At 41.1% G+C, this 14445-nt stretch overlaps 2 protein-coding genes across 6 annotated transcripts in view; both read left to right on the top strand.

Moving 5' to 3' along the window:
- The window catches only part of arhgap4b (Rho GTPase activating protein 4b), a 40990-nt gene extending 35431 nt beyond the window's left edge, over positions 1-5559 (top strand). For 3 of the 5 annotated variants that reach the window (XM_072656468.1, XM_072656465.1, XM_072656466.1), the window contains exons 21-26: positions 575-630; positions 914-1085; positions 1230-1328; positions 1418-1597; positions 2553-2634; positions 3738-5559. In XM_072656468.1, the coding sequence (XP_072512569.1) occupies positions 575-630; positions 914-1085; positions 1230-1328; positions 1418-1597; positions 2553-2634; positions 3738-3947 (799 nt within the window). In that variant the 3' untranslated portion in view covers positions 3948-5559. The remainder of the gene's footprint in view (positions 1-574; positions 631-913; positions 1086-1229; positions 1329-1417; positions 1598-2552; positions 2635-3737) is intronic. The other 2 variants (XM_072656467.1, XM_072656469.1) reach the window with 2 other exon arrangements.
- A 3788-nt stretch (positions 5560-9347) lies between these two features.
- cav4b (caveolin 4b) lies at positions 9348-13965 on the top strand. The gene is made up of 3 exons (XM_072697420.1): positions 9348-9530; positions 12387-12574; positions 13815-13965. Exons 1-3 carry the CDS (start codon positions 9348-9350, stop codon positions 13963-13965), a joined length of 522 nt encoding a protein of 173 aa, XP_072553521.1.
- Positions 13966-14445: the final 480 nt, after the last annotated feature.

The following is a 14445-nucleotide window of genomic DNA, read 5'->3' as shown; positions in this document are numbered from 1 at the left end:
GTATGTTGTAATATAGAGTCTATACATGAAAGCCACATAAAGTGTCACTCTGAAATCCTTAGCATGCATCCTAATAATACCTAAAGATAAAATATTTTTACTTGACTTCCATTGAAAGTTAAGAAGCCTCATCCATATCCTAAACACATGATGGCACTGACCTTTAAGTGGGGATTTCTGTTTAATAATTGCTCCACTTTAATCTATAATTAGACATTTGAAAAGTCATGTGATTTTGATCACATGCTATCACAGCTTGTGCTAACTCATTCATTGCCTTTTCTTTATTTAAAAAAAGACCTACACTCAGTAGAGCTTAACTGTCCCACATTATGCAGTGTCACACATTAGCAGTTCACGCTACCACACCCATGTTTCTCCCATTTTCAAAACCAAGAATAAGCCTAAGCCTAAACCTACAGGATTTTTATGATCAATTATGACAACATTGCACTTTAGTCCTAGATTAGATCTGATTGTAATTACTAACTGTAAAATGATGGTCTCTGCTGCTCTAGTAATGAACACTGTTATCCTGATTGATCTGCAATAATATTTGCCACTTTGCTTCCAGTGAACCCATTACAGAGGAGGGTGAGGGAGATGCAGAACCTGTTCCGAGTGAGGATGGTAAGAACATTGTACTTACCAGGATCATACATATGCCTTAGATTCAAATAATGATGCTGTTGTGCTGTTAGCTATTTATAAAACACAGTAGTACTTATTTTAATCACCTGTGCTTTCTGTCATAAATGCTCATCTCTGTGTTGTGTGTATCTTGTGTTGTGCTTTCTGTATTGTGTTGCCCATGTGCTCTATGTTGTTTGCGTGCCACATCTCCCCATCATGTATGTTGTGGCCATATGCCATGCTGTGTCTTGTGTTGTGTCTCGTGTGTGATGGTGAGCAGAGTGGGAGGCAGTGGCTTTGTTTGATTATGTTGCACGGTCTGCAGCCGAGCTGTCATTCAAGCAGGGGGACCATGTCATACTGCACAGCAAAGCCTCCTCTGATTGGTGGAGAGGAGAAGTGGGAGGAGTCAAAGGCCTCATTCCTCATAAGTACATCAGCATCTCTGAGGGGTGAGAGTTTATAACTTCAGAGAATTCCAAGGCTGTAGGTTTTTCCAGATTAACAGTAAAACAACATAAAGTTTCTGACATATTGTCAGTAAACCAGATCCATTCAGCACTAAACCAGATTCCTATTGTGCTCTTTTAACCCAGAGCGGAGAGAAAGCAGGAGCGAGGGAAGAGAGAGGATGCCCGGGGTGGCAGCACAGGGAATCTCAATGAGGAGCAACAACTGGCTGAGCACAGCACTCGGTACGCCAGAAACACAGTACTTACTACTAACTGGCTGTTTATTAAGATTTAGACATAACCATTGATATCTTAATGCTCACCCCCCTCAGCATGCGGGTAAACAGTGACAGCGCGTCTCTGCCAGGGAGGCAGAGGACCGGTAGTGGAGGTGGGGTTATAGGAGGAGGCAGTGGCAATGTGAGCCCAGTACGAAAGCTCACCCTGCAGGTCCCTGAGGGGCGACTCATCCTGCCGCCCCAGACACCCAGTGCCGCCCGCCAAGTCTCAGGGTAGGAGAACAGATAATTCATACACTTTGCCTGCGGTTCGTACTTGCTCAAGTGTGGGTCAAATTACTGGGCACCATGGAATTTCTGGGCCTGTTAGCCAGTAGCTAATTTGACTTTATTTGCAGTTTTTGTACAAGTTTAGGTTATAACTCCTGATATCCTGTGATCAGATTACGATTGGATGACTCAAATCACATTCTGAGACTAATTTCATGCACATCCAATGTAAACGGAATGTGTTTTCTGTGTTCAAATTCCTTCAAGCAAGTGGTAAATATTACTGTGGACCTTAGCGTCTCTCTCTCCCTCTCGCTCTATCTCTCCTGTGTGTGCACGTTCATGCTTATTTACCGGCAGATAGCGTAGTAATGCGCTATTAGATTAGAGTTTCTTCCCTTGCGGTTTAAATTGTCCTTTGCATTTTCTGATCGAGCCATTATGGGAATGCCAATGGGAACCATCTATCGTTCCACTGTGTTGTAGAACCCCCACCATTTCTCTAAACTGTCATCCGAAGCAGGGAGATTTTGATGAGGGAACATCAGAGAAAAGTTAGATCTCATCTGGTCACATTGGGGACACATTTTAATGATAAGTTTAAACAGAATCCAGATACTATCCGGATACAAAACGTGTTTTAATGCCAGGTGTAGACAGACCCTTTGTCATGTCGCTCGCTGCTGGTATAAACGCAGGGTTAGACTGCTGGAGAGAGTATGTAAAGAGTATAAATTTATCCTCTGCTGAAACAACTGTAATATTCTGTTGATTAAACACGTCAGTGTGAACAAGTATAAATTGTGCGCCACATTATTTTTTTTTCAAGTTGTCAGAATTACAGTTTCCTATTTATCTGCCAATGATAAATTGTGCACCGGTACAAAATACTTATCAGTAGTCTCTTTGTGTTGGCATAAAAACAACAAGCAGCTGATTCTGTGAATGTGTGTTTCAGTCCGCAGGAGCGCAGACACACTCTGGACAGCTTAAGGCCCATCGGCGGGCCTGCAGACAGACAGACGGTGCATGTCGACAAGGTATGATTATTTGCACGTAGACCAGGTGTCTGGAATTTTTATAAAGATATTAACCATCTGGTCCTGGAGTTCTGCTGCCCTGCATAGTATGGTGTTTTCCCTGCTCTAACACACCTGATCCCACTAATCAGCTCATTAACAAACCCTTTGAGAGTTGAAGCGGATGTGTAAGCACTCACTATGTCTAAAGTGGTGCCGCGTATAGGGAGCAGAATTTATGATTCAAGTAGGGATTTTGTATGATAATGTTACAGGCGTAATATGAATTCCACTTATAATGACGACTGCAGTCTCAGAATTATTAAATGCCCTGAATAGAATCCCTTGTACTCCAGGATCAGGGTTAGGAACCACTACAGTACAGAATGAAGGGACCACTTTTGGTTCTTTGGTTTGTTTTTAAATAGAAGGAACCAATTTAAAGAACCAGTTTGTAATTGAACCTTGGTGTAAAGCGGAGCTCCTCGACCTGCTCCTATGTCATGCGATTTCTTTGTTGCAGTGGTTTAGGTGAGTTAGATTAAAGCTTTACTCTGCAGGGTGGGTACACCTACAGAAAGGGGTTCTTCAAAAGTTGTTCATTAAAGCACTGGTTCTGTATGGAATGCTTAAATGGTTCTTTGCCTTACGGGAGAGTTCCTCTCTGTGAATAGTTCTTCTTTAAAGAAACTTTAACAAAAATGGCTCTTTATTACATCAAAAGGGGTTCCACTGAGTCAAAGACAGTGTCATTCTTAGTACTAAAGTTAACCTTTTTGCCCTTTTGCACTCCAGATGTTAAGGTTCTATAAGAATAAAGGTTCCTCAGTTGCGCTTGGGTAGTTCTAAGAAAAAAAAAATTGGTGTTGATGCTTTCCATTATTAACTTTCATTTACCAAAAAGAAAAGATGGCTCTGTGAAAACCAAATAACCACTTGGACAAATAGGGAACCAAAACTGGTTCTTCTATGGCATCATTTAAAGAACCTTTATAGCACCTTTATTTTTATGCCTTGATATGTTGCATGAACTGAGGGCATGTGCTCTGTATAATCTAATCTGCCTCTCTTCCTCTCTCTCACACACTCTTTCCTCCTCAAACCCTCCTACCCTCCCCCATCAGGAGATCAGTCGGCAGATGAATTCAGTGTTTAAGGAGCTCCTGTCCCGGCAGCCTCCTCAGGACGGTTCAGTTTCTGCTTCCCCTTCCCCTGCGGCGTCCTCCTCCACTCCCTCAGTCTCCACCGGAGTCACTCGCCAGTCAGTGAAGAAGGGATCAGCCTTCAGCCTGCGTGGCCGAGGCCTCTTCAAACCTTCTGAGCAGCAGGACTGACGGGAGTAAAGAAAGAATGCAGATAAATGAGAAAAAGGGAAGGATAATAACAATCTTTCTGCAGAAAATCAATCTATTTTTCCAAACATGTAATATGATTTTCATGGAGACCTTCGTTATCCAGACCTTTGGTTTATGAAAAACATGTTTGGTTCCTGTAGTTCCAGTAACGCAGCCAGTGACTGGGGATGGTATTTGTTGCCGTGACCCCAATCACTGCTGATGTTACTGGCGTTGTTTGCGCTTATGAGTTTTACATAAACTAAAGGGTGCTGGTAAAGCAGGTTCAATTTGTGCCTGTGATCTGTGATCTGTGAATTCCCCGTTACAGCGTTCGTTCATTGCAGTGATGTCCAGTGGAGTGGCTGAACTCTTTCACTGTTGTGCTATCACTGTCGTGTAGTCATGGAGACTCGTTGGTTTCTGCTGGACAGCAAGTCTAAGGGCTCAAAAAGCCACTGCCGTGCTTCATCAGCATACTGAGAGTGTCGTCTGCGACTAAGAAGATCTAACACAGCTGCAAATGCAGACTCCAGACAGTCGTCTGCCAGATTTATGACAGCTGAGGAAGAAAATGAAGCTTAAATTGTAAACCAGATTTTTTGGCCATTTCAAATATTATTTTTAAGTTTCCAGGTTGCTTTTAAATATTATTTTTCCTTGATTTTTGCTATTTTTTAGGTAGACTCCTGTTTTATGACCAGAGCTCATTATTTGTTCTCTCTAGAGATGAGGAGACGTTGACAAATCCCTTACAGCTGTAAGCAGACAGAGAAAATATAGCAGCAATCTCATTATGGGGTTTATGTTTCCATAAACGGAAATGTCGGAATCCAGTGTTATGGATACAGAAGTGGCAGAAGTGTCTTATCCGTGGAAAATTCTGGAATATGCATTTTAAATGGACTAGGTTTATCCTTATGTTAATAACTCCTTATGTTTGTCTCCACTTTCTTTTGCCTGGCTCATATGTGAATACACCACATGACGTTTTCAACTGTACCTTGGTGAAATAAGTGAACACATATGGACACACACACATACATACATACATGTGTATGTATGTATATATATATATATATATATATATATATATATATATATATACAACCATGGAAAGACACTGAGTGTGGGAACAGGTGCGATGACCAAAATAAGTGCAGCTCAGTAGCCACCTTTCCCCCATGAGTCCATTTTCTCTGTCAAGTATGGAAGCCTGACAGACAACTGTGAAGACAAGTGTCTCAAGACACGCCTACCGCTCAGGAGTAGCTACACAGAGAGAGAGAGGGAGAGGGGGAGAGAGAGAGAGAGAGAGAAAAAGAGAGAGAGAGAGAGAGAGAGGGGAGCAGACTGGTAGAACTGACCAAACTGTGAACGAACAGGTGCCATCACAGGACGTACACTCACTCCTGTCAAGCCCTAATGCGCGCACACAAACACACACACACACAAAAACACACCTCCCTGCTTCCCCATCCTCCTCCTCTTCCTCCTCTGCTACTCACTGATGCATCTTCTTTGCTTCTCTGTTACATGATGTCAGCAGACTTGTTGTCAAATGAAATCCAGTATTGTCACAATAAATGATGAATTATGTCGATTCTGAAAAGCTGTTGGGGTTTTCTTTTGATGGAGCTATCTTTTTTTGGAGCTTCAATTCTGTTTGACATCTTTATAACGGAACCTGACTGACTTGAGAATTACATTTTCCTATAAACAACCTAGGCCAACAGGGTTCCTTTAACCCTCCCTTTAACCCTGTCCTGATTCCTCATTCCGAGACCAATCAACAGGGCTCCTTTAAGCAGCTGCCAAGCACTCAACAAATAATTAGTGCTGAAAAAGCAGGAGAAGATGCAGTGCATTTTCAGGTAGTGGTTTAATGTAATTAAGAAATGGTAGTTAACAGGATTGGTGGAGGTCAAGTTGTGGTCTAGAAGACCTAGAAAACATTGAGAGAGAACTGCTTATAGGACTGTGAGAAAGGCCAATGAAAACCCCTGTTTAATTGCAAATGACCTTCAGGAAAAAAGGCATACTCTGCAGAGGTGGTGCACTTTTCTACTGTGCAGCAACATCTGCATAAATCTTAAGCACAGGAGTGGATCAATTATGCTTTGGGTTTGGGTTTCAGCCAGCCAGCATTGGGAACACTTCATTGGCAGAGGGAAGCATGGGTTAAATTAGCAGGAAAATAATTGCAAATCCATCCGGGCAATAAACACACACATATACAGTGAACACATGTCCAGAGCAGAGCCGGTTAAGGGTCTTGCTCAAGGGCCCAACAGTGGCAGCTTAGCGAAGCCAGGTATGAAACCCACAACCCTGTCATCAACCCTAAACACCCCCCTTCACACACACACTTCAACAAGAAGGCCATACTTGCCTTAATACTTAATTGAGGTTAATAAGGTATTGAATTATGTGACAAGTGGTTTGGAGTAAAAAATAAAAATAAATGAAATATGGAAAAAGGGAAAAGCAGACAGTACCACGTCCACCTACAGTCATTGGCCAAATCTAAGTAGAGCAGTTCAGGTAAATATATTAATCATAATAAATATATTACACAGTTGTTTAGCCCTGGTCACTTCATGCTTCCTGAGTATCAGGATTATATCTGGACAAGGTCAAGCACACCCAAGACACATTTGAGCCACTGATAGCAGTGTGAATGCAGTCTCTCCGAGGCCTCGCCCACATCTGACACCAGTAATAATTGCAGTCTAATGAATAAGCTATCATATTCCATCCCACACAGTGATCAGATTTCAGTCTGACTAACCAGAGACACATTTGACTACTAAGTGCAAATGCATGTGGCTAAAATCTGATCAGAATACAATCCAGATACTAATTGCATGAAGTGACCAGGTGTAAACAAGCAATGTAGTTTGTAGACTGCCCTGTAGTAATAAACATGAAGCTATTGGCACCATACCTAATGCCAGACGTGAGCTGAAAGAGCACAAAGCCCTCCAGCTTTGAGCTGTGAAGCTGTGGAACTGTGTTCTCTGGAATGATGGTCCTCTGTCCAGTTCTTTTCGGATGAGTTGGAGAGTTGGATGATGTGGGGTGGTGATCGTCTACCCTAGACAGTAGAAACATTTACTCCAACAAATGCCGAATAAACCACTATGATTGAGTCGGTGTCCAAATACTTTTGTCCATAAGTACATACTCTCTCTCTAGCAAATGTTCTGGATGGGTTTGAGAAGATCCCACTCTTTTTTTGGTTTTTGGTGTACGAGCAATAAAAATGGCTTGATACTAATGGGATTTCAAGATGCTACGCTGGAGCATGTTGAGCACTGAGGAAGGTCAGGTGATGTCTTCAAGAACGCAGTCAGCGGCTTGGAGACAGTTGTGCTCTTTGTTGCTGGTTATGACTGTTGATAGCTTTCACTGCTGCCCTAATGCTAAGGCTGAGATTTTATATTACTGACCTACTTTCTTCTTTCCTGACACACTTTCTAGATTTCTCAATAGATAATTGTTGAATGACCTGTGTGTGTGTGTGTGTGTATGTGTGTGTGAAGTCGAAATAGCATATCATGTAGTAACCTGATCTCCCTTCTTCTCATGAACCATTCCATTCCTGTCCCAAAAATAACCCCATGCTCACCCTACCAATTCTTCATAGGGTACAGACACACACATAGCAAACCTGACCCACGCTCCTGCGATATGCCACAAACCAGTGGTCAGAAAGAATGAGGTCATAACTAAGGGACCCCTCATGTGTTCATCAACTTAATACTACACTGCAGACCAAGGCCGCTCACACACAGCTGCTGCCCGGGCCTGACTGCTGAGAGCTGATCAACTGCATTGATAACAGTTACCGACCTCTCAACAGCCATATATCCTTGTGAGGAACTTAACGTTTGCCCCTGAAGCAGAGCTGAATTCATCTGTCCAGGGTGAGTGAGAGACTATTGGCTCATGCTAAATATACTCTAGCTGTGTAACAGTGTGCTGACAATGGAGAAGTGCATCGCTGCTTTCAGTGAACACAAATCTGTAGCCAACCCATGAGTACATTCAGTGTCAACTAGGCTACGTTTAAGTTGCAGGGATCTGCATGGCATGTTCTAGTTTGTAGAATCATCTGAAGGTCTTGCCGTCTTCTGCTACCATTGGGTTCTTTCTCACATCTTTAAGGAGGCTACAGTTGTCCTCTTGGAGTGATCATAACAGGGTGCCCACTCCCAGGGAGAGAAGTAGTAACAGTCATGAATTTGGCCAGTTAGCTCTTGGAGAAGTCATTACCACAAAAATGTACTTACTTTTTCTAGCCTGCACTATGGATGTTTACTCAGTGTGGTCAATAAAAGACACGGGCAGTTTGTGGGACTGTTTGTGTGGTGTTAGTTTAGTTGGCCTGTGTTTGTCTATAATTGTGACTTTGTCTATTATTGTGATAGAGATAAGCCAAATGTTGTATTGTAATCAAAGAGAAAATCCAGGTAGTTCCAAAGGGATCACTTATTTTTTCTAGCATGCACTGTGGATGTTAAATCTGTGTCAATAAAAGCCATAAACAGATCAACTATTTATCTAAAATTGTGACTTAGACAATGATCAGACCAGTTTTTCATAGTAATCAAGGTATAAACCCAAGTAGTTCACTTACAAAATAAAGGACATGAACAGTCTAACAGTACAACTCTGTGCCATAAGTTTAGTTAGATGGTATTTGTCTATAATTGTAACTTAGATAAAGATCAGACCAAATGTTTAATAGTAATCAATGCAGAAATCCAGGTTGTTCCAAAGGGTTCACTTACTTTTTCTAGTCTGCACTGTGAATGTTTAGTCAGTGTGCGAAATAAAACACATGAACAATCCAACGGTCCAACTATGTGGCATAAGTTTAGTTTGTCTATAATTGTGACTTAGATAATGATCAGACTAAATTTTTAATAGTAATCAATGCAGAAATCCAGGTTGTTCCAAAGTGTTCACTTACTTTTTCTAGTCTGCACTGTGGGTTTTTACTCAATGTGCTCAATTAAAAAAAACAATAAAGGTCAGTTATTTGTTTTATATGTTTAGTTAGACTTTGTTTGTCTACAGTTGTGACTTAGACAATGGTCAAACCAATTTTTAATAGTAGTTCAATGCAGAAACCCAAGTAGTTTGAAAGAATCACTTACTTTTTCTAGCCTGCACTGTGTGCAATGTTAACTCAATGTGCTCAACAAATATGTGTGACATAAGTTTAGTTAGACTGTGTTTGTCTATAATTGTGAGTTAGACAGTGATCAGACACTTTTTTTTATAGTAATCAAAGCAAAGATCCAGGTAATTCAAATGGTTCACTTACTTATTTCTTTCAAATGCACCTCATCCTAAATTTCACGGGACGTGTCCCGATATTCCTCAGCCACCATGATGTCGGACGAGTACTTGGTGGAGTGCAAGATCAGTGACGATGATGACAGTGACGACGAAGAATATGTGCAGAAGATTCAGCCATCTTTAACTCCGCCTCCACAGTTCTCTTCAATCTCCCAAGCCTCGTTCACTAATGCTGAAACTAGGGACCCCTATGGAGTCAACAGCCACTTAAAGGTGGGACCAATAAGGAGATGTTTACATAATTTCCACGTGAAGATCACATCACTACACTTATGAGCAAAGGGTTAATTTTTACTAAAACTGAAGGCCTGTCTTATCACCTGGGCAGAGCAGAGCACCACACCCAAAGACATTAGACATATTATTTTTAGTACCTAAAGAATGTATGTTAATATTGATTGTTAATACCTGACTGCTTACAGGAATAGGGTTGCACCTTATTCTAGGGGCAGGGGAACCCATTGTTGTCCTGAAAGGAGGAGCACAGTAAAATCTGCAGACTAGGAAAACAATAGGATTTTCAGAATGGGCTAACTGGTATGAGTGACCAAAAGAAACCCATATGCTATGCAAAAATTCTTAATTCTTAATATATGGATCATATCACGGTAGGTCAACAGATGTAAGGACACTAAGATAGAGTGTGCTTGGATTCAAACGCTGACTGAAGACCCACCTCTACCGAGAGTAGAGTACTATGGCCTCCTTATTGACTTGTGTTTAGTGGTGTCTAAGCGGAGAGGTATCTTTGAATTTTTAGTCTATTCTAAAAGGTTATTCTTAAGTAAATAGTGAAGTACTTTTGTAAGTCGCTCTGGATAAGTCTGCTAAATGCCGTAAATGTAAATGTATTTGTTTTTGTTGTTGTTGTTGATTGACTGAATGAAAATGTGTGCTGTCTGGCTTTGGAGCTATCAAAGCTGTTTTATAACCGAGTAAGTGCTGCTGGAGATCAGCACAGAGCTAATAGAGTCACCTCTGAAGACACTGAGCTCAGCACTCTTTCTTACCAATTTCCCAGGAGTGTAAATAATGTTTGTTCATGTTTGGACGTTGGTCACTTTAATAAAGGGACACTTACCTTGAGTCATGCCTTCAGGACTGGGTGTCTTTAAGAGATCAGTTCATCCTCTTCTCACTTAACTATTCACAGTAACAGAAAGTTTCACAAGAGGTGCCCAAACTTTGGTCTACACCAAATACCAAACAATCTCATATCCACATGAATGAATCTTGTGTCCTCTAAAAGCAAATCTGCTGTCTACTAAATTCTATATACTTCAGTTGCTGGAACAACACATTTCCAATGCAAAATGTTAGCGAAGTTCATGTAAAAAGGTTGTAAAAGTGAAATAGATGATTTATATCTGTCTATTTATCAGTGAAATGTTCATAAAACATCAGACTGAAACAAAAAGCTAAAACCAGCATAAGTTCCATGTTTACCTAAAGTGGTCTAAATTGATTTATGTGAGTCTATGCTGTTTTTATATATTAGGACAGTGTAAAGGGCTGCTGCCCTTACATATTTTAGATAATGTAAGAAAAAAAAAACATTAAAAAATTGAGTATTCCAGGTTTCTTTACGTCAGCAGGGATATATAAGATTGAGCTACGTTGTTGTGATTAAGTAGGATGATCAGACATCCTCTTTGTGGGATGTGGAAAATGCGTCCACGTTTGCTTCTACAGTTGCCACCTATTCTGTGGGCGGATTCGTACAGACTTAAACAGGTCTGTTTAAGTCCTGCCTTCTCACTACCACTATTGGCCTACATATCCCTACGGCTACTAGTCAGCTATTGGTCAAACTGCTTAAGTCCCGCCTTTTTACCGCCACTACTGGTTTACATATACCTGCATTTACAACAACCATTGGTCAAAAAGCTAAAGTCCTGCCTTATCACTGCCATTGTTGGTCCACATCTTCCTGCATCTACACAACTATTGGTCAAACTGCTTCTCATCGCCACTATTGGTCTACACGATTGTGTATCTACATGCAGCCATTGGTCAAACTGCTTAGAGCCTGCCTTCTCACCGCCACTATTGGTCTACATGTACCTGCATCTACCATTGGTCAAAATGCTTCCCACGACAGCCTGTTTACCGCAGCCTTAAACTACCTGAACGCAAATGTAAACAAACGAAAATTAGTTTGTCTTTATCTGACTTTTTAATTTAATGTATGTATTTGTTAATATTGTTTTACATTGGCATGAAAATAAAAACATTTACATTTTACATTTATGGCATTTAGCAGACGCTCTTATCCAGAGCAACTTAAAAAACGGAATATAAAAGGTGGTTAAAGTAAAATTTTATTCATGTTGAAATAAAAGATGATTTGGCAATATAGGCTATGAAGGCTACTTATTAGTTTTGGTAAATGAGTAAATGTTTGTGTATTAATGTTCATTTAAAACCTTGCACTGTTTTAGAGGTATTTAATTCCCTCCTACCCTCATTAATATACACTGCCACGGCCCTAGGCCTCCTTAAAGCCCTCTAGCCACAACATCCTAACATCAATGGACAATGAAAAGTGTCCTTAGTGTCCAATTTTTTGAAAGCCAGCTTTAGCATTCAGCAGGTCTAGGGGCAGTGGTGGCTCAGCTATTGATAACAGGGTTGTGGGTTCGATTCTCGGGCTCTGCAAGCTGCAACTGTTGGGCCCTTGAGCAAGGCCCTTTACCCTCTCTGCTCCCCGGGCGCTGGAGTTGGCTGCCCACCGCTCTGGGTGTGTGTGTACTCAGTGCCCCTAGTTCACTAGTGTGTGTGTTCACTACCACAGATGGGTTAAATGCGGAGGACTGAATTAATTGGCCAAAAACTTTTTATATGAGAGATAATATTTACATCTGAAAGACCTAATTTACACTGGACAGTGATATTTCTTTAGCTTTTAAAAATGAAGTTCTTTTTTTTTTTATTCCATTCCAAGATTTAATGGATAAGAGAAAAGCGTATCAGGATGAAAATAATAACTGCTGAAATGTACTATGTACTGTGTACCTCTGCTCACCAACTGGTCTCTTTTTGCTTCCTCCACTCTTCACAACACTGTAGGTGGAGTTCAGTGATGTGTTAGCTGAGCCAGCCTCCACCCGCAGCTATGACCGTGTCTGGGTGTACAGTGGCATTGGGTTCGAATCGGCGCGGATCTGGAGTTACCGCTGCCTGACCGCAGTGTGTGCCATCCCCGTCTCCTGTCTCTCTGGCTGTCTCTTTGCACTGCTGGCCTGCTTACACATCTGGTAAAGTCACCCTTCGACATGCACACACCTTCCACTTCACTCACCCACCTGCTGCACATTTCCATGCCTTCATACTGCAGCATTATGGTCACGGCTGCAGTCCTATACATCAGTGGTGACATCAGTAAACTGCACATACCACAGAAGCGCTTGTAGCACAGCATTAGCTATATAAAGTGAGATAGGTTTGGTCATGTGTAGCTACATTTCATTTATTTGTAAGGTGCTAAAGATTGCATTTATTTATGAGTTTGATTGTGTTGTATGTCTTTATTATTGTACTATAGTGATTATAGTATTTCATGTTGGTCGGGGCAAAAAAGGCTCAAATGGGAAGACTTACTGATTCTTGTCCATATTTGGTGGCAGATCTAACATTAGCATTAACATGATGTTTCTACAGCCACATCAATTTTTTTCAATTATTCCACATTTGCAGTGACAGTCAAAAATATCAATCACTTAGCGGTTAGCCTAGTTAGTTAGCCAGCAAGCTAAGTTTGTCCAAAATCTGTGTATTTTAAGGGCAGGGCAGGATAAAGGATCACTTATGTATCAAATATTTTAAATTAATTAATTTAAATAAATGACTTAATTGAGTATAACATAGTTAGTTTACATAGAGTAAATAAAAAAAAGTGTGTGTGTGTGTGTGTGTGTGTATAGATAGCTGTGTGAAGTTAACCTTGCAAAGGGGTAAGAATTTACCCATCTCACACAGATCCTATTTTTTTCCAAAGGCCTGATCAGCTGGCTAATGACTCCAATAATCCTATACAAATCAGTCAGGCATTTTTATCAAGAATAGTGTCAACAGCTTTGTATACAAATGTTGAAAGGGTCTATTTACAACCCTGTTATTTCACCTTAAAATAATACATGCTATCTTTCCCTTTGTGGTGGGCTTGTGGAAAGAAATAGCTACAAGCTCTGCCTCTATAGCCCCCCACATAGTAGTAGTAGGGTCGGGTAAGACTAGCCTTTTTGTAGTGGTTTACTGGTTTGTTTACTGGTACTGTAGCATGATACAGCCATGTGATCTAGGAGTCCTACGTCCTGGGTGGGAATTACCTATACCTATTACCTATAATTGGGGTGAAAACTGTCAGTCGGTACTCAAGGTTTCAGTGTCAGTACTGTAAAGAAACGTGGTCTTCCACCCTTTGTCAAAACTGTTCAAATTCATCTAACATATCCAGTGCTCACATTTTTCTACTGTCCTTCTCTTACTCTGTTTCAGGTGTGTGATGCCGTGTATACAGGTGTGTCACACTTGTCTGCCCTGTGTGCGGTCACTGTGGCTGAGCCTGGTGAACATCTTCATCATGCCGCTCTGCGAGTCTGCTGCCCGTTGCTGTAGTGGAGTGTATGTATTGCTCTCCAAGGAGTGAGTGAGCGGTGAAAGATACGCTCAAAATCATCCCCACAACTTCTCAATACAAGTCAACACTTACTAAGGAAAGTTCTTGAAGGTTTCAGGGCCATTTGTATTCCTTCAACACATCCGTATTGCAGGAGAGCAATGTATGAGGTACAGCTTACTGCAGTAATTAATACATTAAGTCTCACAGTTTTCTTGCTATCTCTCTTTGTTTGGCATCATTGATGTTATAAACAGTATCACCACATTGGTATACCATGTTTGGTGCAGTGGAATGTCATTATTGTAGGAGGAGATTCAGAATCGTATGGCTTATCTTACCACCTTGGGTCAGAATCCTCCTTTTTTGGGCCACCAACTCCTCTTTGGGCCGCCAGCCTTAAATGTGGGCCACCATCCCACTACTTTGCTCTTATCTTCACATGACCATGTGTCCCACTGTAATGCATGAAAAAGAAATTCTAAAAACCACCAGATTTCCATGGACTCC

This window comes from Salminus brasiliensis, chromosome 14 (assembly GCF_030463535.1).
Source record: "Salminus brasiliensis chromosome 14, fSalBra1.hap2, whole genome shotgun sequence".
Taxonomy (NCBI): Eukaryota; Metazoa; Chordata; class Actinopteri; order Characiformes; family Bryconidae; genus Salminus; species Salminus brasiliensis.
Note: the sequence above shows the minus strand (reverse complement) of the source record. Positions and strands in the feature narration are given on the sequence as shown.